We start from the raw sequence: 27,049 nt of genomic DNA, 5'->3' as shown, positions 1-27,049 counted from the left end.
GGGTGAATTACTTCACTTTCTATGGGTGTCAGTTTCCTTAGCTCTTCAGTGGGGGAATAGTCGTCCTCAAGCTTTAGAATTGCTCTGAAGATTAACAGGCACACAAAAACACGTAGAATGGTGCCTGGTGCTGGTGAGCTCTTGATGAGGTTAGCAACTATCATGCCTGCATCACCATCATTTTCCTCAGGAGTTCACGCTTCCTTGAGAATGTACATTGTATCTATTTAATCCCCCCCCCCAAATGATAGGACATAGTACTAGCTGTGCTAAATAGAGGTGGTGGTTAAGTGGGCATTTGTCCAGATATATTGATCAACTCTTTCTGATAAGGCACTATGATTTAATTCCTTATCACGCTGGACCAAGGCGAGAAGAAACTATTTGATATGGGTAATTTCCCTATAGATGTGTGATACACTCATACCGTGATAGTTAATGAAACAGACCATTTGTTTCCAGAGCAGATCATGCATGTCACATAGTACAGAAATCCAATGCTATAGGTAGGTGTTACCACCATTAATGATCACGCAGTTTCCTCCGATTGTAGAACCAGGAACAAACAGCATGCCCTCCGGCAACCTAATGATTTGTATCCTGTGATGCTGAATGTAACCAGGGTGTTTTATTCTGTTTGCTGTTTGGTCTGTAGAAAAGCCTTCAAGAAACTGGCTTTCTGCAGGAGTGTTTGACTATCATTCATTCCACCAAGAGAAGATGACAGACATTTGAGATGCAAGAGAAAGATTAAACGCATTCGGTTTAACTAGCGACACTGAAAAGGGCTGCATCTCGCTTTGTGTTGGTGCCGTTTATCTTCTTCCCAGCAGTGGAATGCCGAGCTTCCCCAGGCTGTGATTCAGGTATCAATGCCAAGTCCGGGTCGGGCAGGGGTGCATTCAGTCTGTGACACCTAGATAGCAAAGGCAAACTGCTCACGGCTGTGAGTCAGGAGTTTCTCTGTGCCAGTGATTGCCTGCTTGTGGCTCGTAATCAGTGCGATTCACGGCGCCTGCTAGATGGGCTCTCTGAGGCTCTGTGTTCCTTTTGGACTGCTGTCACTGCCAAAAATGTCAGCGCGCCTCCCGCAGGCCTGTCCGTGGGACACACGCACAGGGTTCTCTGGGTGTGCTAAATAGCTAACTGCTCACATCATGGGTAACTTTTATTATCTTGGAGTTGTTTCCCACCACTCCCTTGAAGGATCGACTGGAATAAATAAATTGTTTTCTTAATTGCTACTTTGTGACTGTTGACAGAATGTGTGCCACAGTGTTTTCTCGGGTGGTCTGGTTTCCAGATTGCCTGCCTCGGTTTAACTGTGTACGCACTTGAGAATCAGCAGCGAGATGCCGTGTGTTTTGGGTTTTCTGTATCTGTGGAGCTGAATCAGGGGTCCGGGTGCCTGTTGAGCAGACACGTAAGATGTTAAGATGCTCTTTGCTCTTAATATCGGCCTGGCTCTGAGGCCCAAGGGTGACTCCTATTCCACATCCCTCACCCCCGACCCGGGATCTGTTGACACCCTGACACACAGACACTTTGTATTTGACCTTATAAATTAAATCAGGAACCTGCACTGCTGATTTGTCATTTAATTCTGTTTATCCTGGTTCAGACCCATCAGGGCCCCTGTATGATTGCTCAACCTATACCTGTCCTAGTTTTTTTCTTAATTAAACAAACACATGTGCAGTGCCTGCAGCATGCTAGAGTCTGAGCATACGGCAGGAAAAAGGTAAACTCTGCTCTCAAGAAGCTTTCTTTCTGCCCTGGCTGGTGTGGTTCAGTGGATTGAGCACTGGCCTGAGAACCAAAGGGTCGCAGGTTCGATTCCCAGTCAGAGCACATGCCTGGGTTGAGGGCCAGGTCCCCAGTGGGAGATGCATGAGAGGCAACCACCACACATTGATGTTTCTCTCCCTCTCTTTCTCCCTCCCTTCCCCTCTCTCTAAAAATAAATAAATAAAATCTAATTTTTAAAAAAGAAGCAGCTTTCTTTCTGGCCGAGTCAGAAACGATACATGTAAACAGATGCACAGAGTGTTTATGATGGTAACATCACAATGAAGAACATTGAACAGGCTGAAGGAATAGAGACTAACTGTAAGGGGAGAGGGAGGGCAGAAGACCATTCCAAACAGGGGATCCACCGGTACAAGACACAAGGGCTGTCGGGATGCACCTGGGAAGGTCCAGCGCCATGCAGGGTGCCAGATGGCTGAGTGCAGTGACCAAGGGAAAGGGGAGGCAGGTGAGACAGGGGCTTGGCCTGATTACATCATCTTGTAGGTCTTGGTAAAGAGTTGATTTATTTTTTTAACAGAAATAGTCAGAAATGAGGATTTAAAACAAGAAAGTACTAAAGTTTGATGACATTGTCTCTGTTTCCATCCCTTTGATTTAAACCTGACCTCCAGTGCCAGAGTACTAGGCCCTGTCTCAGCTCCTGCCTTATGTTTCTGACATTTAGTTTCTAAAACATTTACAAATATGTGTGCACTTGGTTCTCATTATTTTGCTCTGTCAAACATATGGACCAGCTTCTTTTGAGTGTATCAGAGCCTCCTCCACTATCCGCCATCATCCTCCGATACTCACAGAGCTGCCCCCCCTCCCCAACAGGAGGCCCTCTGTAAGTCCAGCAGAGGTTGCCCTCCCATGCCGTGGGGTCTCTGTGCCTGGTCCCTGCCACTTCTGTTGCTCTGCTACCTCGTCCTGTAAGTCTTTTCCTCCAATGGGTGGGGAGCTCTTCTAAGGTAGACAGCCCCCTTAACTTACTCATCTAAGCTTCCCACACTTCTACCTTGGTTTTGTGAACAAAGCAGGAGGAAGGTGGGTGGATGAATGGATGGATGAATGAATATGTGAGTACCACTAAGACATCAAACCTCCCATGAAGCCCTCTCCAACAGCTACAGCTACAGTTCTCCCTCTTGGATATCTTTAGGGAAATTGTCATGCATTATCGTGTCAGTCTCTTCAGAGCTCTTTTGGGGTCGAGGACCATGTCCTATTTATCTTTGTTTCCAGGACTTAGCACAGTTTCTAGCACTTAGCAAGTTTCCAGTAAATGCCTGAGCATCATAATGTTAAACAGGGTATAAAGCCCCCAAAACAGAAGGGCTCTGGAAGTTGATTATCAGACTCACTCCTGGGCTAGATATATTTCCTTAAAGAGTTTGCAATCCCCCAGAGACTTCCCAAGCCAGTCGGGGTTGCAAACCTGCTATTTAACATCCTCCAGTAAGGCAGATTTATAGCTTTTTCCCCCCCTCCAAACACTTTAACCATGACTCAAAGCAAGAAAATGCATTTTACATTGCAACGCAGCACACACATGTGTGTCTCACTGTTCCACAAAACAAAGCATATCTTTACCATGTGTAACACAGTCTGATATTTCCTATGTCACTCACAGTATAGAATGCTGATCATGGCCTCTTAAATTGATTTCAAGACTCATGAATGCATTGCAACCCAGAGAAGGAGAAAATCTCGCTTTCAAGGGTCCAGAGATTCCCCTGAGGTGAACTTCAGAGAAAGCCGAGCAAACTCTACCTGGCACCCAGCTGCCTGGGCACACTCTGCCTGTTTGCTGAATATTAGCACAACACTAGCAGTGAACAGGGGGCATCCAAAAAAAGCCATCGCTCATGGACGGACACGTGGGTTGTGTCCTGGGGCAGCGTTGTGAGTGAGAATTAAATTGTTTGAAGACTGAGAAGTTGCCGGGAGCAGGGCTCCCCGGCATTCGGGCCACCATGTTTATGTACAACACTTGCAAATGTTGTACGTAAATGTGTTGCTTCTAACATGAGACGCAGGCCCACATAGATGCAGGGAACTTAACATTTCCTCTGCCAATATGTTTATATAAATATTCCCATCGTTAAGCACACTCGAATAGCAGAACTATTTCAGTCCTTTTATCTCTTTAAGACTAATTTAAATCTGAGCATTAAAAGACTGTTTGATACCATATGTTTGTTTTAGATAGGAAATAAAATCCATTCTAAACAGAAGGGTTTATGAAATCTGTATTTTAAACATAAGGGCTTATGAAATTAGTATCTAGGCGTGGAAGCCATGGTAGATCGCTTCAAGGCCACAGACTCATCTGGTCTTTGTCTTTGTCTGACCCTTCTTATTGTGATCTTGCTGCTCCTTCCATCCCAAGGGAGAGCACATTTTCTTACCCTTTGCTACAAAGTGCTCTCACGTGCTCTGCTAAAAATCCAATATTTGCTGGGCAGTAAGTCTTTTTATTATGACATGTGAGTCTAGCCTGAAATTGCTGGTTTTTCCTCTTTGAAGACCATTTAAGAGCTACATTTGACAATGGCCAGGGGCTGCCTTGACTGGTGTGGCTCAGTTGTCTGGGTATCATCCTGAAAAGCGAAAGGTGTCGCTGGTTAGGGCACAGGTCTAGTTTGCGGGTTTGGTTTCCAGCCGGGGCTCAGGAGAGAAAACTGATCGAAGTTTCTCTCTCACATCGATGTTTTTCTCCCTCTCTTTCTCCCTGTCCTTCCCTCTCTCTAAAAATAAATAAGATTGTTTTGTTGTTAATAAAAGAAAATTACCAGGGGCTATGGACAAGGAGTATCAAAAAACTTTTGTGAAAATATTGGATAGATTTGAAGAACACAACCAAACAGTGATACAGGCTACAAAGACACCTGTCACACATCCCAGGTGGCTGCTGTGTGTCCCTGAAAGGAACAAATTACATGATTTGTCACTGCACACCTGAGCAGTCGACCTGGTTCATGCGAGGCCCAAGTCTGTCGTCTGTAGAAAGAGCTCTGTGTGTTTCCTCCCAGACAGACACCGTCCTTTGAGGGGGCCTAGACCAGCTCCATGCACAGACAACTCTGACAGCATCTGAGCTGTTCATTCGAACCTCATAAGGCAAATTCCTCCTTTCCCCTTGTCAATCTATTTTTTTAAAAGCAGCACTGTGTATTGGCATGCTTGCTCTGAGAAGACCCGAAGGTGAGATTTTGATCCTCCATCTCAGACTCCAGGAGGCTTGTCTTGGGGGCCATTGGACAGGTTCAAATACTGCCCGACGTAGATACTGGCCTCTTATCAGCACCTGCACGCAAACGCTTTTCAGAGGTGGTGGGTCTGTGCTGTTAAATTGGGCTCTCAGTTTTTCACTAATCTTGGTAGATTGTGCTTTAACTCGTCCGTCTGTGACTTATCAACACTGTGTACTGATGCTATTCAGTTACACTGAGTACCAACCTAGTGTCACGCAGCCCCTGGGCCTACACAGGGCTGGTGACATAAGCAGGATGAAACGAGACTCATGTTGAAGTTAACACACATTTCTTATTTTGGTATAATTGGGTTTATTCCTAGGACCAGTGGAAAAAATAGCCATGTAAACTTAATTTGTTCTGTCCCCTAAAATAGTCATAGATTTCCGGTTGTAGACCTATTTTACATGAATTCATAAAACCCGAGTCATTCCTGTGACTCCCCCAAATCACGCTGTAGAAAATAAATTTAAACCACACTCCGTATTCCCCATACTCAGCAGAAGCCCTCTATGCCTGGATGTCTTTTCCTTTGGGAGTTAGAGCTTCAATGCCGTTCTCAAGAGCAGTTTGCCTTTTCCCTTGAAGACCCATAGAACACAGTCCAGTGTTGTCCCTGTGGCCTTTGGATGTGGGTGCACATTGGCTCTGCTGCCAGGAGTCACACCGAAAAGTCAGTAATGGTCCATGGACCCCGGCCTGGCTCTGCCCCGGGTGCGTTCATCCACTGGTGTCCTGCGCCCCCGCTTGCATGATGCACACGTTTAGTAGCGAGACAGCAGCCATACGCAACACCTGGGTGGTCTTCCGGGACACTTTCAGGTAGATTAGATTTCAGTTATCTGATGCGAGGTCACAAAGGCTTGGACATCTGGGGCCCGTTCCACACCATAGATTAAATATGACCCCTGCCCACCAGATGCAAGAGGTAACAGGCGCCTGAGTTCAGTGCTGCTCCCTGGGTTCCAGGTGTAGCTGAGGGTCAACCAATAGGTCTCCGGCCGCAGTTACAGATGTCAGAAAAATCTGCATGCGGGGCAGGACAAGATACCGTCAGATTTTCCCCTGGCAACTTTGTTCAACATGTTCCCTGCCAGGAAAGCCCCGTTTTTGTGTTCTGGATCGAGCCTCCCTGGGCTGACTCTTGTTTAGAATTTTGTCTTCTGTTAAGTGGCAACTGTGCTTCCCACTTCAGAAGTGAGGCTCTGAGAGACACTGGGTTCCTTTGCTGCCAAACAGGAAACAGTATTTGAGGCACACAGGCACTGACAATTTTCAACCTTTTTCACCACACGAACTAATTACCAAGATTCTGCAGCACACAAAAAAATATGTTTTATTTTCGCAGATCTGGCAAAAATAGGTGTAATTTTGATTCAATGACACCAGATGGCTGTTGTCATGTTGGCTGTTGTTGTTGTTTTTTTAATTTGATAATCTAAAGGAAAAGAGGTCAGTGCCCCAACTAAATACTCAGGTAGTGCATGTTTTAAAACTTCTCGTGGCACACCAGTGTGCCCACGGCACACCGGCTGAGAAACACTGGCAGAAAACCGCCCTTTGCACGTCCCTCAGAGATAACAGTGGCTGCGTGATGCAGTGCTTCTTCCAGTCCCGCCAGGGACTTTGAACAGTCCAATGAAATGTAATGATCAAAGATTTCAAATGCGGCTGATAAATCATAGAGATTTGTGCCCAGGATGCCTTAAATTGACTTGTGGATGTTTCTCATCTATCATGAAGGACTTGGTGATTTGAATTTAGTACTTTGATGTTGTCAGTAATTGTTTGCAACTGTAGCTGAATGGCCTGAAGGCATTGCTGGTCTCTCCCTTCCTCAGCTTGCAAAGAGTTAGTGGAGTGTTGTTGTTTTTTTTTTTTTTCCAGAGGCTGACCTCGACTCAATAGTAGCAGTGTCCAAAATTTAGGGCACAACAAAGGTTTTCTAAATCCTCGTAGAGACCAAAATCACCATCCCCTAGGACCTTCACTGGACACATATTAGGATTCCTTTCATGGTTTTTATAACGGAATTGCTAAAGAAACCATTGGGATATCTTCACTTACTCTTTTAGTCAACATTCTTTATGTATTCTTAGGTACAAATGTCATTCCAAAAGTGCTATAGATTGTCCCTCTTTTGGAATCCTCACTGCTATTTGAGTTAGGTTATCTGAAAACTCTCATTGTAAGACCTGCTAGTAATGCTCTTCAGACAGATTTCCTTACTCTGCATGCACCTTCTGCTGCATTCCCTGGCTTATGCCCACTTTCTCACTGAGCAGATCTTACCGATGTCCGTGAATGAATGTCTTGTCTCTGGCCGCTAAGACCATGTGCCCATCTGCCCACCATAAATACCTCAGTCATCATTTTATACTTATTTATCAATCGGTGTATCTCCTGAATTTCTAAATTCTGTGTAAAAGCAAGTTCTTCTGAAGGATCTTCTCAAGTAAACTCCACTATTACTTTTCTAATTATTCCATGGGTTGCCATAAATCTAAGGACTGTAGATTAACCTCATAAGTATGTAGGGTGTAAGACTGTAAACTATAGAAAACTGAAAGATCAGCTGACCGGGCAATAGATTGCCCCATAAACCACAGTAATTGACAAGCGTGCAGTCAATATTTCAGGGCATCTACTGGAATTGTTTAGCACTGATGTTGATGTCACTTATATGCTCATTTATCATTAAGTCGCAAGGGTGATAACGTATGCCGCATTCGTGTGAATGGTGTTTGTTTTAAAATAAATGTTGATGCTGAAGAAAAAAAGTGTTAGGTGAAGGGAAACAAACCTGACAATAGCAATTTATTTACATATTAGAGGCACAGACACCTTTAATGGGCAAAAAACACGTCCTTGTCGGGGACACTTCAGATTCCATAGATTTCTGAATTTCGATGTTGGCCTTTGTTCCTCTAGCTCTCTTTAGCTCTCAGTTCAGCATGCACCTATGAAGTGCCCCATCTGCGAGGCATCCTCAGTGATTCACTGAGAGGAGTCGCTGGCTACAACGTTATGTTACCCACGAGTAGGTATCTGCTCCCATCACTCTCTCTCCTATTCCTGTGAAAGAACTTGCTTTCTCTCTATCGTAAATGCCCGCACTCACTGTGTACTTGTTTAGCATCTGCCTTCCTCCAGCTGCGCATAAGCTCTACAAGATCAGGACGTCTGTGTATTGTGTGCCAGTCTAGCAGGTCTGGAAGACGGCCCTGTATAGTATTGTTAAATGAGTAAATGAAGGGATAAAAGAAAAATGCAACTATACACCCAAGGAAAAAAGAGGATGTGACATGTGCTCAAAGGTACAGAAGCAACCCCACATTTTGTGGGGCTCTCAATATATGGAACTGGGAAGATTGCTATTTAAGAAAAGGAGCACACAGTTTAAATTAAAAATAAACATGAAAATCAATACTTATTTAGAATAAGAAAAAAATCACAATTTATTAACTTAATGAAGCTAATATTCTAGGGATGTCAGAAGATATTAAAAACAAAAGTTTATTAATGGTATGTTAATTGACTACATAGTAATTAGTGCTTAAAAATAACTTTTACACTTTTCCCCTACAATTTTTGACTGCGTGGTCTTTAATAACCTCTTCATGTGTAACATCAATTGTGTTGTACATTAAATAAATGGATAATTTGATTTCTGCTCTAGCATGGTTAATCAAAATGGTTTTTGTTTAAATAATTGGATGTGTTAACCAGGCTTGTAATCTGTGAAACTGCTAGAGGTTTATGTCTTACTGACGTAGGAATTTTAGTTCTATGCCACATTTTCAAGTACATTCTATGTAGGAAAGAACTTTGCAGTTGACAAGGTATTAGTCAGAACTGAATTATCTGAATACTGAAATGTGTACACTGTTACACACTGGGTGAGTAAAGGAGTTTTCTACAGACTAGCTTCTGGCTCCGTACCTTTCGAACCTGGTTTATCTTCCAGCACCCACACCCTTCCTGGGGCAAAAGCAGCAGTGGTTCTGTTGTGTTGCCTGGCCCCGTTTCTTTGCGTGATGAAGCTGAGTGAACCCACACAGTGGGTGACAGGGGTGTATCTGTATTTCCCCACCAGAGTGCCTGGCACTAACCATACACAGCAGTGTCGGTGACCCACACAAATATAGTCCACTGTGTTCAAAGGAAATAGGTCCCCAATTCAGTTCCTCCTTAACTGGATCCCCAAAATGCTTCTGGCCCCCTAGGTTCACCCGACAGGAGGGAGAGTGTGATGGAGGGGACATTAGAGTTGAAAGAGGTAATATTAATCGATTTCAGTTAAGCTGTTTCACTTATGTAAAGTTTACAGGATCATGTAATCACGTGATCATGTGCTCAGGTTCCTGTAAGGCGCCCGTGCCATCGAGGGCCCTGAAGTTACGCTTCATTAGCTCCACATCAAACCTTGACGTGTCTGGGTATTCTGAAGAAGTGGAGATAGTTTACGACTTAAAGAATAGATGGGATTAGAACCGATTGTAGCATTAGAGCGTAATTGAGAGAGCAGAGCTGGCATGCTCGGGGAGGTCAGGGCCTGCAGGGCACTTTCAGGCAACGGCAGGTGGTCCCGTTTGACATGTCCCACCTGGCAAAGAAGGCAGTCCCCGCTGTAATCGGAGAGGTGGGCTGGGGGAAAGCAAGGAGCCCTGTGAATAGCAGAACAGGAAGACGGAGGTTGACGTGCACGTGTCAGATTTCTTCCTGTCACCACCACCATTCAGGAGCCTTTATGTGGCTTTATTAATTCAGGCGTCTTTAATTGTGTCTGTTAATGTTCTGTTCCGTTTTCAGGGTGTATGCCTTTTAAAAACCAGGGCCTTGGCTCCTGCTGAACCTCTTCTGTAGTTTGTCATTGTTGGGGGTGGTTTTTTCAATCTTTTGAATTTTACTGTAACCAAGTGACCACTTATGAATTTCTTCCATCAGCATTGCTCAAACAGGGAGTTTTGTCTTGTTACTGCTTATCAGTGTTCTTCACGGAACAACTTAGGACCATTCATGTCTGACACACAGCTTCCACTGACTGTACATAACATGGCTGAACTGATGTGGTGGAGTATTTTAAACAATACATAAAATTCTAGATTTGTATATGTCAATGGGGTAAAATGTGAAAACTTCAACAGAAGAAAAAGCACGTGCCCCAGGAACGCAGCAACAATATACTTCAAGTCGAAAGCATAACCATCTTCAAGGAAAAGGACGGCTCCCAATGAAAGTCGGTTAAAAACCCCGCCGCTTGTTTTTATAGCAGTAGTGCTCCAATTTAGGCAGCGTTACAAATACTAAAAGGCAGTGTATCATGTACGTGCTCACTCATACCTATCGTGTAGCAAGTGACTATTCATTTGCCTGTTTTGAACAGGCATGGTTTTTGCAATCCAAAATAAAAGAAAAATGATACTGTTCATCAACATGAACTTCTTTGCTCCTTTTATGGCAATCCTGGGAGTCATTTTCCTAATGGAGTGATACTTAAGACTAAAGTATTTGGACAGCTAAAATCCTGCTCAAATCTGACTTGGCTTCTCTCGCGTGGTTTCCTCATCACGGTGTCTAAAAGCTTGTCACAGCTGCCGCGCTCATCATCACGGGCCAGGCGCGAACCGGGCCAGGCGCTCCTGTCGTGAAAGTGATCTCCTCTTGGTACTTGGCCATAAATCGTGCTGCTACTGATATCACTGCCCACTGTTAAAAATGGGTCTCCGGGTTTCAGTGCAGTGGGGTTGGTTAGGCATCATTTGAAAAGCCCTATTGGCAACCCATAAAATCCACATAAAAAAGAAAACCTGGTTTCCCCCCCAAACAAGTGACGTGCCCTTTCACTCACCTTTTTTCATTGACAGGACGAATAGACAAGAAGGCTGTCAAGCTGTTTGACGCATCTGTAAGAGAGATCACGCACTCCAGGAGAGGAGCTATTGTGTCCTGACTGATGGGTCAAGCGTCCTGCCAGATATTCCCATGTGGCTATGGATTACGTTGGCCTTTTGTGACTGAGTTTCCACCACTCTTTCCTTTTATCTGTATCCTTCTATTCAGATCTTTCTTTCTATTGACCTCTGTAGATGGAAAGAATTGCTACTGCATTAACGAGATATCATCCCCCTTACTTCCATGCACCTACTCACATAGAGAATGCGACCCCTTCATAGAAGTGCCAGCTAAATAAAACTGGAGCAGAAATCAAGTTCAAAGGACTTAGAAGCTGAATTTCTCTGGACTTCAGTTCCCTTATTAGCTATATAAATCATAGAATTATCTCCTTGTGGATCTGGAATGGGACTTTGGTGTAGCTTATCTGGCATACCTGCTTAGCTGACGAGGGGCTAGACTCAGGGAAAGCAGCTTTCTGGAGGTCACCCACAGCCCGACCCGCCTGTGGAAAGCACCATGTCTCTGGAAGACATATCTGTATTTTAAGGTCATATTCATTCAATTAATGTCAGATTCATTCCGCAAGTGTTCAAGTACAAGGCAAAGGCGTTCTTGTTGAGGCTGACTAGTTACAGAGTCTATTAAGGAAATGTACTATATAAACCCAAAATGCACCTATGTATAGTATTCATATTATTAACATACTATGAATATTGATTATCCGGTAAACGTATATTTTCCTGTTTACCTCTTTATAAGTTTATAAGACATTTAACCATTTGCAATTCATTGTCATCAGCAAAGGTGAATACTTACCAACTTAGGTGTATTTCAGTGGCGTTGGCCCTGTTCATGTTTATCTTGTTATCCTAAACAGCAGTGTCAGTAGAATTGGAAGGAGAGTGTGTTTTCTTTCTTCAAATAAGTGATTGGTGATTTGATAATCCAGCAGCACAGAAGTAATCCCTTAGAGCAAAGGAAAATTGAAACTCTGAAAAGACCAGGATTTACTCTTCTTCATACATAAACAGTTTACATGTGGACTCCGGTTTCTCTGTCCTCCCCCCAGCCCCACCTTTTCTCTAGGCTCACCTCTGTGGCTTTGTTAACCAGTTGGCATTTTATGTACCCTTTATTCCCCCCAAGATTCTGTGAGAATAGAGCATCCTGATGTTCTCATTGTTTTGCATGTGATGCTATTGATAGACCTACACCAACTCTTCCTCTTTTTTCAGCCTTTGTTTAGCTCCTGTTTGTCTCTCCTCACTTACCCTGGATGCTAATGTGATTTCCAACATGAGCTTCGTACTCATCTTTATGAAAGGCCAGTTGAAAATCTAATGTCTTATTTTTCAGGTGTATCGAGATATCTCAGATTAGGCCTGGTTGGTGTGGCTCAGTGGACTGAGTGCTGGCCTGCGAACCAATCACCAGCTCGATTGCCTGTCAGGGTGCGTGCCTGGGTTGCAGGCCAGGTACCCGGTGGGGGATGCTGGAGAGACAACCACACATTGAGATTTCTCTCCCTCTCTATCTCCCTCCCTCCCCCTCTCTAAAAAATCAAATGGGTAAAATCTTTTTTTTTTTTAAAAAGATATCTCAGATTATAAGCAAATTCTAACCCTCCATGGGCTAAAGCCAAGAGGCATGGTTTCTTCTGAAACAAATCAAAAGCACTTCCTGAAACTTTCCTATTGCTCACTGTTCCCAAGTTTTAGATTTCTGCTTTGTGCCCCTCCTTGCTTGCTTTGTATATGTAGTCAGTGCTAATTTCTCCCACGTTTTCTTCTGGTTTATTATTGCATCTCTGCCCAATGACTGCTGGGTTCCCACTCCTTTCCTTCCCATGGCTTTTATGGCCTCTCTGTGCTCCAGCCCCCTTCTTACATATGCCCCGTCAGTCCGCTGCAGCATCACATGGATGATTCTCCTAGACCGTGGTTTCAATCTGTGTAGCTGCCTGTCTTTCTGAGACATCCTTCAAAACGCCCAATATAGAATGTTATGTGTAACATATCATCTGTCATTGAAGTCAGCTCCATCCAAAACACATCCTCTAAATGTGGAAATAATCAGCCGAGGCACGCGTGTGTGTGCGTATGTGGGTGATATTACAGTAAAGAGATAGAAACTTAAAATTACATAGATAAATTTGTGTTGGCCTTTATATCTTATGAGATTCATTGATGTACCAATTTGAGCCTTTTAACTAGTTTCTGTTCCTTTCAAAAATTCTTTTCTTCAAAATGGATTAGGTGATCTTCCTAAGGCTCTCTTCATTCCATTTATAGGGGACATTAGACAAGGAACTGTACCCCCTTTAACTCCAGTTTTACTGTCATTAAAATGGTGATTGCTCTAGAATTGGAATATGTATCATTGTTCAGAGACACCTGGGACCTGGGTCTAATGCTGCTTGGCTCAAGGCCTGGGCGAGCCTGATGGATCCAGCCATCTCCTTAAAGGGAAGAGCAGTGAGAGTGTGAGTGAGTTTTTCCTGAGTGTGACGTGAGCTCCAAATATACATAGACAGTGCTCCAGGAAGAGTCAAACTCACCTGATGTGGCAGGACCCTATCTTGCCAGGACAGAGTCACCAGCAGCTACACACCTAATTGGGGGCCCTTGTGCATGGAGGGGCACAGCTTCTCTTTGGCTATGTCTTTGGCTTACAGTAAGTTTCTGTGCATTTGGATGAATGAGACGGGACTGGACCCAGGCTACAGTGTGTGTGTTCGCTGTTACGGGCTCCATAACCCATACCCCACCCTCCCAGAACGCTGCACTGGTACCCGCCGTTCTGTGGGCTAAAACAGTCTGTGTCCTCACGTCCCCTTTAAACTATAAGCCAGAGGAAGCACCTTGGCTACTCATCTTAACATCGCCTGCCCTGCAGAGTCCTAGATGCAGCACGAGGCTGTGAATATTGAACTGTGTGGAAAATTATAATGCAGTTGTTTCCATAAAACTTTATGCTTTAAAATGCATAGCAGTTTCTTCTTTTATTTGGGTTTTATAGCCACTGGCTTTGAAACTATGATTCTTAGTAGCACTGCTATTCTCTTGGGCTGAACCGAGGGCTTTTGCCTCTAAAAGCTGAGAGTCTTTTCTCAATTAGCTGAAAAATACCAGTGAACTACCTGTTTTTTAGTATCTTTTTTTTCCTTAAAAAACTTTGCTTTCTATAATAAGGCTATATACCTGGTTAAGCAAAGAATTACGTTTTACTATTTTAATTTACATATTCATCCATGAAAATTAACTTGACTTTCGGGAGTTCTGCTTTTTGAGCACGTAAGGAACACTGTACAACAACAGCAAGTGCCACTGTGTCCTGTATATCCGGGGAAGGGGGACTTCCTGTGTGAGCAGGACGTGCTAGCCAGTGCCATGCATGCCTTATTTTATTTCAGCCTCCCATCAATTCTGCAGTGTGTTGTTATCGCCAGGTTTTAAAAGATGAGAATGTGTCACTGAGTAGTTCAATCTCAAAAAGCCAGGAAAGGTGAAGCTCAGTCTATTTGACCCCCAAACCCATGGTTGTCTCCATTGTACCAACGCATGGTAGTTCGTTGTGTTAGCTTTCCAATCTTCCTGTTAGGTTATGAGCTCCTTCAGTGCAGGGGTTGTGTTTTATTCACTAGGAGGTTCCCTAACACCAGGTTAGTTTTTCCCTTCTCATTTTAGTTAGGCTTGCTTGTGAGGTATGCCTTCTACTCCATCACGTATATCCAAGCATTTACCCAAATCATCCTCAGTACTGTTGATTCCTTGCCTTCTGTTACATACTAGGACATACCTCCTTTGTCTTTAAGTTTGTCTTGAAGTCAGGAATTCAGTCTGTTCCTAACAACTGCCTTTAAATGGGACTTGCACAATTTAAAAGTAAAGTTTGAATTGCCAAAAGAAGGGTTGTCCAAAACTCCCTGAAACAGCAGTTCACATTTAAAGACGCTCCTTATTAATTCTAATATAAAATGATTTGGATTTGTTGTTAACACATTAAGACAGCCAAAATAAAATGGGGAGGCAACTCAACAGGAGACAAAGCGTGGTATACAGGAAGTGCAGAGAAGAACAAAACTTATTCCCACAGAGTTGGGAGTGTGTTTGAGAAAGACGTAGCCATCTGACAGTCCCTTTCTGTGTGCGTTCTGAGCAGCACGCACACTCGCACAAAACCAAAGTGCCTTCTTATGGGAGGTGCACCGCCATAGCACAGCATGTTGATTGAATCCAGACACCCAAATACAATTGTGTTGTTATAAAATTATGTCTTACATAACAGTAAGTGAGGAGTCACAGCCATGTCCTTAAAGTTGAAGGAAAACTATCTAGCCTGGATTCTTTAAGGAAAACATATTTATCCTACAAGAAAAAACAACAGGTCTTTTCTGCACATACACACTCCAAACACATGTTCTATAAACATTCATATGAATGCACAGGACTCAGTGTAACTAAAAGCGTCATTCCCTCACATTCCTGTTTCTTTCCCTCTACTGACCGTGGCATCATGGTGTTTTTTTCTTGCTTTTCATTTGTTTTGTTATATTTTATTCATATGTTTTTCTCCAATTTGATGTGCATTATACGGATCTGCTTTAAATGCAAACAAACCAGAGTTTCATGAAATTGGCCTCATTCTCGACCTTAAAGAGAGTGGGTTACTTCTGAGGATATCACAGTCGGACTGCCTTGTTCACTTGTTCGTGGTAATAAAGGAGCTGCACCTGGGAGCCAGTTAGTCTTCAGCTTCCCTGAAGGAGGGAAAAATATAGTGGTGCAGGGCCGGGGCTCTGCTGCCTTCAGATTGTACGGTACTTCATATTACTTCTGCTCTCCCTGATTTTAACTGTTTCGTTCAGGAACAGTTGCCAGCCATTCAACCATTGCTGTGTCACTTGCTTGAGAAATTTCTCAGATGGAGATGGAGAAGGTGGGGGAATAATGTAGTGAGGTACCTATTGATAAGAAATAAATAGTCGAATGTGAACTTCGAATTTCATAATGCCTTTTGGCATAGTGTTTCATCCTAAGCAGCATGATAATTTCTTATTATAAAATAAATAATTTTATTAAAAAGCAACTTTTATCTGAACAAGGGTGAAAGTATCAGCAATTCTATGTTTCGTACACAGAGTAAGAATGTTGGAACACATAGAAAACTCAGATTTGTAAATAATTTTAAATAGATTTACCTTTTTATAACTGTACCATATAAAATGAAGTATGAAATGTGATATTTTAAACGGCAGTAGCTTGAGAGAATTGGGGAATTAGTTTCAGAATATTGATTAATGGGGAATTACATTTCTACTGTTTTCCACTTTTTTCCCACACCCACAGCATACAAATAAAAACTTAATTTTTATACGAGAGCAATTTTAAACTACAAATGGATTTTTTTTGAGATTTTCCTCCATAGTGGCCAATTTTGCATGAAACAAATTATTTTAGGCCTAATTGCTAGCAGAATAGTTAGGCTGCCAGCTCTGCTAAGGTTGAATTTCATTTGAACTTTCTAATGGTATGATCTTTTTTTTTTCAGAATTTAATAACTGACTCAAATATTTAATAGTGGAAGCTTTCATTAAATTAAAAAGAAATCAGGATATATTTTTAGAAGAAGTAATTTATTTTCCTTATCAGTTTTATCTACTTTAGGAGGAAAGAGGAGAATGAAACTGATCTCTTTGTGTACTTAAATAGACATTAGTGCTATAACCCCAGCAAATAATTTATTTTTGTATATGTCATCATTCAAAAGATTTGGGGAGCCCCAAATGGCAGTAATAACTATACTTCTAGCTCTACAGAATAGCAAATTGCACTGGCTGTGGGAACCTCTTTACTGGTCTGCTGGACAATAATTCTTTTCAGGACTCAAATGTATCTTCTAGCTCAGTTTCAGATGGAACAGGGTCCGAGTTGGCCGGGCCTGACAGTGTTTGCTTAAGTACAGTGACTTATTCTGAAATGCAAGTAGGGAAAGATGAGAGTTGAAAGATTTTGTTTCCATGTGACATTCTGTGAACAGATGACAAAAGATCATTAAATGGATTAATTTACAAGCATCCTTAAGAAATAGAACATTTTTACATGAAAGCCAGTTGTAAACCTTTTTAATTAAATGGCATTGTACCATGCAGTCCCTCCCCCCTAGGGTTCCCGTGACCTCTCACCTCTTGTTTTGTCACACAGGCACTCCGCTGCTGGTGAGGAGGAGCAGTGACCCGGCGCCCGGCCCACCTGCTGACGCCCAGCTGAGCGGGGCACACCCCAGTGGCCAGAGTCTGAAACCTGCTATTCTAGTAGGTATCTTACTGTTCGCATTTCTAATGAAATATTGAAGTACCTTACCCATAAATAGATTTGCAGTCTTAAGTAAGTTGACCATGAGAGACCTTTTGTTAGTATATATAATATTAGTTACAATAATAGCTAGTATGAGCTATTATTAGTCCTAGTTATAATAATGGCTTTTGTTTACACAGCACTGACCATGTGCGTAGCAGTGTTTTAAGTCATTTGAACTTGTGCATCAAAGGAACAACATGTGTGTTTGTCTCCATTTTACTGATGATAAAGTTGAGGCTGAGGAAGGTTTAGCAATTTGTCTCAGGTCACAGCTGGAAAGTGTCAGAGCCAAGAATTCAACCCAGGTGGTTTGGCTCCACAGTCCATGCCCTTAAACAGTGCAATATCCTGCGGAATTCCATCCTCCTCCTGCTTCATAATGCCCAAGGATGTCATTGATATCTTTTCAGTGTGTCGCTGAAATGCTTTTTGAAGTCCCAACATGGAGAATGGTGATACAGTTTTAAGATAACCCATATCATGGATATGTGGCACTACTATTGGGTTTCTAAAACTTAACATTAAAACTAAAGGAAAATAATATTACATACCCAGAGTGTTGATAACCAGATACACTCATATGCTATACTTATAAACCGATGGATTACATGGAGAATAGTTTCCTAAAGAGATAACGTCCTCCTTTCACATGGGTTTGTGGGTCTCCCTACTTAACCCTGAGTAGCTCTGAAGAGTTGCATCTGTGGTTCTTTCTTTGAAATGGGCTGAGAATGCGCTGCTGGTTACTGTCTGCATATCACTGCACAAGTGGTCTTCAGTAATGCAAACGGTTCCTAGAAGCAACATTCTTCCCCATTTTAAGTCATGCTGTCTGTAACACCTTATGGAAAAGGGAGTATTTACAGGCATATAAGGATGCCTTTTTGATTATGTTTTATTGATTATGCTATTAGAGTTGTCCCAATTTTCCCCCTTTGCCCCCCTCCATCCAGCCCTCCCACTCCCTCAGGCAGTCCCCACAATACTGTCCGTGTCTGTGGGTCCTGCCTCTGTGCTCTTTGGCAACACCCCTTCCTGTGCTGCACTTTACAGCCCCGTGACTGTCCGGTGACCGCCGATCTGTGCTTCTCAGTCCCCGCGCCCTTTCGCCCATCCCCTGACCCCTCCCCTCTGGCAACCATCGGAATGTTCTCTGTATCTATGAGCCTTTTCTATTCTCCTTATTTTGTTTTTTATATTTAATTATTGATATATATGTATTTGTTGCCATTTTATTGTTCATATTTTCACTCTTCTTCAAGAAGACCCTTTAACATTTCATATAATGCTGGTTTGGTGGTGATGAAATGAACTCATTTAGCTTTTTCCTGTCTGGTAAGCTCTTTATCTGCCCTTCCGTTCTAAATAGGCTTTGCTGCGTAGAGCAATCGCAGATGTAGGTCCTTGCTTCTCATCACTTTTACTGTTTCTTGCCAATCCCATCTAGCGTACAAAGTTTCTTTTGAGAAATCAGCTGATGCTGAATAAATGAAATGGATTCTTCGACTTTTGTATAGAATATTCTTATCAAGAAACTGTGTCAATGTGTTTGAGGTAGAATTTACTATATCAAATCATTAGATAGGTTAGATCACTAATAGGTTAGTGGCAGTATTTTGGCATATTTTTTCCTGTGGACAAGGAAGCAAGTATCCTGAAAGTAGTTTAAATGTAATACTTCTTAATCTCCATCCTTTTAAGGAAATATATGTAGTGGAAAATTACCTAACAAAAATTAGGTGTACGAGTGCTACTGTAATGATTAGTAGAAACAGGAGCAGTATGTAGTGTGGTGTGTGTTTGCATGTGTTTGCATGTATGTGTTGAACACACACTGACTGAGACCGTGTTACATCTAAATGTATTGGACAGGAAGGAAAAAAGAACTATATAAATGAGAGAATAATTACATAAAAGAGAAAAACTGCAATTTACTGCATATTTTGACAATGTCAGATACCCTAAAATGAGAGTGCGTCTCATTGTGTTGCCATCGTTTACATGCAGAATACCCGCCAGTTAGTTCCGTGTGTTTATCCCTTGTGCTCTGTGTTTAGACCAGTTGGAAATACATCAGTATGGCTTTTCCTAGAGGGGGTGAGGGCTCCTCTCTTTCTGATAGATTCTGTGTCCTTACCAAAATACGATACCACGGAGTTCTAAGTTAGAGTATTTGGGGTGAGAGATACACTGTTACTAACAAAGATGCAAATCCTGACTCAGGAAGAAATGCTGACATTCCAAATGCTCTTATCCAACAATATGCAAGTTATAAGACATGGGCCAAGTCCACATGTAAAAAGGAAACAGTAAAAAGGAAAACATATATTTCCTCTTTTTCTCACAGTGCTCTCTGTGGATGATGAAGTGTAGACGTGGGACCCAGAGAACAGCGTCTGGTCCTTGACCTGCTGCAGAAAAGCGGCACATCCTTCTCGCTGCAGTCGTAAAATAATCTCTGTGAAAACTTTAAGCATTAACAGCCCAGCGTACAGGCATTGTGCCTTTTTTATCTCTTTATCGCTAGTGTCAAGTACATGGAGGGTGCTCAGAATGTATGTGCTGCATTTACAAATGCCAGACACACAGCTTTCTGGGAAGAAGCCTAGAAGTTCTCAGCAATTACCCAGCTTTTCTAATTTGACCATTCGTTCTGCTCCCCCAAAAGAATGTACCAGGTGAAGGTTTACCTGCTCCAGGGTCTGGCTCACCCTGGGCAAGAGACAGATAGTGTAATTGCCCTCTTGTGTAGGGCAGGCAAATTAGTAAGTGAAGACATGGAGGTGTACCTATTTTTACCTAGAAGAAAAGTATGTTTATGTTTGTGTCCGTGTGTGTATTATAACTCCACTCATTCATCCCTGCATGTTAAGACTTGTGGACTGTGTAGAACTGCATTGTCCAGTGTCATGGCCACTGGCTCCATGTGCCTGTTGAGCAATAAATATGTATTTTAAGTGTGATGTGCACACTGGACTTCAAAGATTGAAAAATGAAAAGCAAGGCAAAATATCTCATTAATAATTTTTGTATTGACAACATGTTGAAATTATACTATGTTTACTGCATTGGGTTGAACAAAATATATTATTAAAATTATTTGTGTTTATTTTTAAAAAAACATTCTACTACAAAATGTAAAATTACATCCGTGGATCACATTCTGTTTTTATTGGACGTAGCAGCTCCAGACGGAAGTAAAGTCGGACAAGGCAGTGATGAAGTGGTTGGGGACTCTCGGGAGGGCTGTGTGAGTTGCACTCGGGGTCTGGGGCAGCAGTGTGATTCGGTTTGCCTGGGGCAGTCCTAGTCCATGCCTGATGAGTAAGTGTCCCCACTAACTCTCAGCGGCGTTCGCGTGTGGATGATGAACTATGTGGCACCCTACACTGTAGCCCTATAGTCACTTTGACCGTTTGCTCAGTGACAAGAGGAGCGGTCTTTTCAGGGGGCCATGGTCACATGACCACAGCTCTCACATCGGATCACACTGCAGAGAGGGTTCTTTGTGGCAAGGGCCTGAGCCCAGGGAGCTTGGAATGGGAGACTGCAGATTCCTTTCCATCTCTCTGATTCTGTAATTCTACTTGATGCCTCCTCCACAGCCCAGCGACTTCACCCTGGACTCCCATGATTTGATAAGTGATGACAAATATGGGGAGTGTGTGATAATGTACCCATGTAGCAACTAGCATAAGAAATAATTGCTTAAACTGCTCTCTACAATTGCATTTCATTTCAATATCGAAAGGAAAAAAACAATCAAAATTTCCATCTCTTAAGCAGAGTTTTCACATGTAAGTAATTCACAGATGGCAGAGCCCCAAGTGGGTACTGTTCAATCTTTCCCAAGAAATGGAACTTACTTATAACCCAGAGCATAAGAAGCCGTAAGGCTGAATAGTTGACACATTTGATTATGTTGAAATATTGCCTTTAAAACCACAGTTGATGACTGTTATTTTTAGTTGCACTTCATTAGGCTTACTGTAGAGGGAAGAGTTTTCTTTGATGCCTGGAGTTATGTGTTTTTTGTGAAGTTGGAAAAGTCGGACTTATTTTCTACCTGGTTAAGTTATTACAAATTGCTTATTTAAGATGGACACCCTCAGACAAGTGGGAGTTTTGAAAAGGATTTAAATTAGAAAAATCTGATTCTCTGCAAGCCTCAGATTCTTTGAACAATGAGAAGCCAGCGAACCCCATTGTCACATAGAACACCACCGGATAAACAGCGTGAAAATTTTCTTTCCTTTTTTCCTCTTTTCATAAACCTATCTGGTTGATCAGAATAGCATTATTATTAATGCACAACTAGTAATGACTGTTTTTCTTCCAAGTCCATAGAAAATCCAATTCTACTGACTGCTTTTAAATTAAGAAAGAGAATCCTGGGGGGCAAGTTATTGTAGTAAGAGTCAGCTTATGGGACGCCTCACCTTCCCTGCCTTGATTGTAATCCGGCGTTCTTGGCTTCAGGGCATGCCATAAAACCAGGATCTTGAAATTGATGTCCCTGAATTTGCGGATGGAAGAGAACTCTAAAACAGATGTGATTTTTTTTTCTTAATATCCGGTTAACTACTATGGTTGTTTTGAGTTTTAATGACTGTTTATAGTTTCACATTTAACCCCCTAAAGCAAAAAAGATCCTGCAGGGTGAGTAAATTAAAAAGTGGATTTCCGAGCACTCTAAGGCTGCGGTTGTTTTCAGACAGTGAATGACTTTGTTCTAAAACTGTTACTTGTCTTGCATCACCATAATAAATTAAGCAAATGCTGGTCTGTCTTCTTAAAGTCCATGTCAATAATGTGTACACTTTATTTCAAACAACAGTAATAACATGGCAGCCTTCGCGCCTGCGAAGCTGGAAGTCCATGTCTCACACGGTCTGTCAGTTCTCTGAAGTCTTTGCCCTGGCGTGGAGGCAGAGAGAGAATGAGAGAGAGAGGGGTGGGGGGAAGAGATGTGTGTGTATATTTCATGAAGGAGACTCTATCACTGTCATTAAATTTTAAAAGGAAAAGAGCAAGAGCTAGTTTCGTGGGTTTGGATGAAATAATGTGGGAAAGACACCATTTCTCAAAGTATGATAAATCACAGAGATTAAGAAGTAAAGTGGAAATTGCCACCCCTGCAAATATGTATTAAACAATTAAGGTTATTTCATCGTATTTTCACCTTTTCTCTCCACCACATCGTATGTAAAATCAAGATGTTAAGATGAATAGATGCTTTTGAATTGCTGCAGTGAGAGACCAAAAATAACTCTTCAGTCAGTAGCAAACTAATTCTTAGCAACAGTGAGGTCAGGGAGGAAGGGCAGGGACTGGCTGTGGGAAAAGTGGTGGGATGCATTTCCAGCCGCCCTCCTTGTTCAGTGGGGAGGAGAAGGGAGAATCCAGTGTTGGTTCTTCGGAGTTTTAGGTATTTTTTCAGCAAAGAGAGTGGCAGGTAGCTTCTAGTGGGAGAAAGTATCTCCAGTGAACAAAAGCATTATCTTTATGCCTTGCATATAATTGATTTCAGAATTTTTCCCTTGTATGCCACATATATTGAAATTATAGTCAGTGTTGCTCCCAGTTTAAGCATTTTCAAATCTGTGAAAGAAATCATTATGATATAACAGAAAAATGGAAGTAGCTTGGCTTTTAGGATTCAAATCATTGAATTGACACTGAGATGTCAGAGGGCTTTTGGTTATGGGTCGCTTACTGTCAAAATCCAACGTAGAAACTTCACAAAAATTCTGGATAAACAACTAATATATTTCTATCCATCAGATACACAACTAAATAACTGTGCAAACACTGGAACAAAATTAATTGTTGAGATACCAATGCAAATCAGAAGGTGGGCTCTGTCCATTGTCTTCCGAAGAAGAGAGATGGATACTGCAGAGCAAAAGGGAGGCAGATGTACCGTGTAATATATAATTGCATTATTTAGAGATACTGAACCCTACATAGGTTTTTCTTTTTTCTCCCTATCCTGACACAGTGATTTAATAATAGTCCTGGTGTTTGTAACTCCAGCTGTTCACGCTGCGTGCTGATAAGACCAGAGCTTGGAGACGCATTGCAGCGATGGCTTTCATATGGCTTTGTTTTTAAGAGATAAAGCTGCCATCTAATATTTCATGGGGCCAAATGTTTACTTAGTTTGGCAAGTGTAGGTAGCTTAATTTCTGAAGCATTTATATTTGTAAGACTCAAGGTTAGGTGGGGGAAATCCAGATGTCCAATTTATTCTGCAACAGAGATTTTCAGCAAATCTTGTAGATGTCGGTGAATCAGAATCAGATTGTCTGAACGTATGTACCATGACTAATCAAAGAAGCTGGCAAACGTGACCCCTGTGTAGGTGCGTGCTACCCCATCATTCCTCCTGAGTCTAGTCCAGACCTAAAAGTCTAGAGAAGGCTCACTATGCAGAGGTCAATTTCAGAAATTGAAAAGGTAACCGTGACATGTCATCTTTCGCTGTTTAGATTGACCTGCACGTAATGAAAATTGAATGGGTTTTGCCTTCATGTCAACATTAATTGATTAATCCCTCAGATGTTCAAGACTCCTGCCATGCACCATCTGGAAAGCATAAAATATGGTCCCTGTCCTCAGGATACTTACAACCTAGTTATGAAGACCAGACCTAAAGCAGTTCAACAGCCCTAGCGAGCTGCCCGCGAGTATCAAATGATCAAATCATGCATTGTCAACAATGAAAACGAGTGTCCTTTGCCGGAAGTCTGCATTCTGCTCAGCCTCCGGAGCCCCTCCAGGGAGCTGCCGTGTGTGGTATCTCTATTAGTTCTTGTCTCTCTCGGATACAACTGCCTGTTTGCACGTGTTACAAAGCTGAGCGCCTCAGCGGGATGAGCCACCGTATTCATTTTTGTATTCAAGCCCCCAGGCACGGTGCCTAACATGTGAACATGTGATTAGATTATTACAACTTTTGTACTTCTGAAATGGGCAAAATGAATTCAGTTTAACAACGTTTAATTATTTTGTAAAGGTGTGTATAGTTGTGTGTATATAGATTATTTGTGTGTGTGAATTACAATGTAAAAATTGGGCAATAATCTGTTTAACATACTGTTCTGCTCCTAAACTAAAGCTTTTTAGTTTAGACTTTCCTGCAGTAGGACAGTGTTACCTGTGTTGTCAAGGGGAGAAGAATGTTTAGACACAAACGCTCCACTTACAACTAAAATGCGAGTGGGTGGCTGATGTCAGCAGTGTCAGCTCTGAGATCCATTTCACCTTCTTGCAACTCTTGAAAAGTCCATCGTAGAAACTGGTTCTGAGGAAGAATAGACATTATAGAAAGAGACCAGCATTGATAATTCTAGAGATTAACCATTATAAAAGGTGATGTTGTTAGCGCCCAAGATATATTAACAAAGAATAGAAATTAATATGCATGCAATAGAGCCAATTATCTGAGTTCTTCTTTGTCAATAAAACTATGAGTTCTACACTCAAAAAGCTACTCTTGGTAGTTGCGGCTTTGGAAGTTTCTATTAACTGTGTTTAAAAAGTTAGAAAATTCTTGAGTAGACTAGAATTTTCTGGACAGGATGCATCTTTTATGCCCATAAAAATAAAGATGTTCCCCTTCCAAATTTTTCTCATGTTCCATTTTCTTTAAAAAGTTCATCTGGTTTTAAGTGATTTTGAAGAAAATAAAAATCCTGGTATTTGAATTAGCTCAAGAGTATGGGAACATTTACAAGGCCTTTCTTAGCAAAACACTAATAAACAGCTCAAGGTAGGAGCAAATGTAATTTGACAGTGCTGTTTGAAATTTGGTAAAGATGATGTTTGAAGTAGCTTTATTCTAAAGGTCAAGATCCCATGTCCTGGTTGCCTCCAAAGCACTGTGACCCTCAGAAAATTACTTAAATTGTGGGTGATTTCCTCAGAAATCTTGTGTAACTAAAAGGAACTAATAAATAGAAATTCTATATGAACTCCTATTGTTCTTAGGACCTCAGACATCCAAACTAGCAATTTCAGTTTTCCAGATGTGAATTACTAACTTGGTTTGTATGAATTCAACTTTAAATTTCCTTTTAATGTCTCAATATTTATATGTTTATGGAATGAGGCTATACTTCTGTCCAAAACACCAGAAGTTATTTATATTGCTCAAGAAATAGATGTTTTTCCCAAAGCCAAATGCACACACACAGGCAGCAGCACAGAAGCACGCACTCACGTACACGTGCACACTGGAAGCCTTGGCTTGGCAGGGGAGCACTACTCCAATCTGAAGATGGAAGTGCAAGGAGGTCATGTACTTTAACATGAAAGCTCAAGGATGTAGATCACGTCCTGTGTGTTCCAATTCTACATGTCCCTTCCTTCCATGTTGTGGGCATTTCCTGAATACCGTTGTCTCGGACGGAAAGGGTTAATGAGCGTTCACCTTGAGAAGAAGCAAGACAATCCCTAATGAGGGGAAAAGAAAAGCATCATATTCTCCTTGAGCATGGTGCAATTCTCAGATATCTCTTTTGATGGGGGATATTTTTTTTTCTCACAACACAAATTCTTCTGAAGTGCAAGTCTCATTTTGGTTTTTCCTTTCAAAATCTCATGCAGAACTGGCATGGTAGAGACATTTAAAGGACTTTTCTCTTTCTCCAGAGGGTGGCCTCTTCCCTAATAGCTGTATACTTGAAAATGAAATTCTGATTTAGATGAATCACATTTTAAAAGTAGCTACTGTGTGTGTTTTACGCTTGCGGAAACATAGCGTCCTGGTAAGCAGTGTGTGAGCTTGTCACACTGCACAGCTTTTGATGTCTGATTAGATGATCACAGGGACATCTGGAGCGAGTTAGTTTTGAAGTTGCTGGTGTGAAGCACTGGAAAATCCAAAGCCTTCTGACACACCAGAACCAGTAAAAACATCGCTACTTTTGGCAAATCTTTTTGAGCTGCAACTGGCAGACAACTTTCAGACTGACATCGTCCTGATGTTTTCCAGCCTCCTCTCCCCACCGAACTCGCTGCCTTTTGAGGCAAGGGTGCTATGTGTTGCAAGAACCATAAAGGATTACCCTCCTTTAAAAGGAAGAGGCAGATTCTTAAGCATTGGAAGTCAGAAAGTGGGCTTGCTTAAAGAAATTGGATTATTTCCTTTTTCTCTGCCTTGAATTTCAATCGTTGTGTCAATTACCTGTCTTTTTAAAAAAATTTCACTTAAAATATATTTTTGACACTTAGCTATGTTTTGTGAATACTCCAGTGATAAACAAATAGGCATGAAAATAAAGGTTTTACTAGGATGAGATGATTCCTTATTGTTTCATGAAGAGAATTATTAAATACCTATGAATATCTGCCTTGAAATGTCTAACCATTGCCCACACATGCATGAAATATTTTAAATTTCTTGCTATGGCTTTTTTTCTCTCTTTTTTTTATTGGGGTTAGTACACATAATGTTTACCATCTTAATAATTTTTAAGTCCACAGTTAAGTGGCACTAGGCACATTTATATCATTATGCAACCATCATACCATCCATTTACAGAACTCTTTTCAACTTGCAAAACTGAAAGTTTATACCTATTAAACAGTAACTTCCCAAACCCACTCTCCTACCATTCTACTTCCTACCTCTGTGATTTTGACTGTGCTAGGAAATGATACAGGAAGTGTCTTTCAGTTGCTGTCTCATTTCACTTAGCATAATGTCCTCAAGGTTCATCCATGTTATAGCATGTGTCG

At 41.8% G+C, this 27,049-nt stretch overlaps 1 protein-coding gene across 1 annotated transcript in view; it reads left to right on the top strand.

Annotated features, from left to right (window-relative positions):
• Positions 1–27,049, top strand: part of PARD3B (par-3 family cell polarity regulator beta) — a 975,282-nt gene that overhangs the window by 432,492 nt on the left and 515,741 nt on the right. Inside the window, exon 4 of the mRNA XM_045852946.1 lies at positions 17,150–17,259. Within this exon, the coding sequence (XP_045708902.1) occupies positions 17,150–17,259 (110 nt within the window). The remainder of the gene's footprint in view (positions 1–17,149; positions 17,260–27,049) is intronic.

Source organism: Phyllostomus hastatus, unplaced genomic scaffold (genome assembly GCF_019186645.2).
Source record: "Phyllostomus hastatus isolate PE091 unplaced genomic scaffold, TTU_PhHast_1.1 phas_contig_137, whole genome shotgun sequence".
Classification (NCBI taxonomy): Eukaryota; Metazoa; Chordata; class Mammalia; order Chiroptera; family Phyllostomidae; genus Phyllostomus; species Phyllostomus hastatus.
The sequence above is the reverse complement of the archived record's forward strand: the minus strand, read 5'-3'. Positions and strand labels throughout refer to the sequence as shown.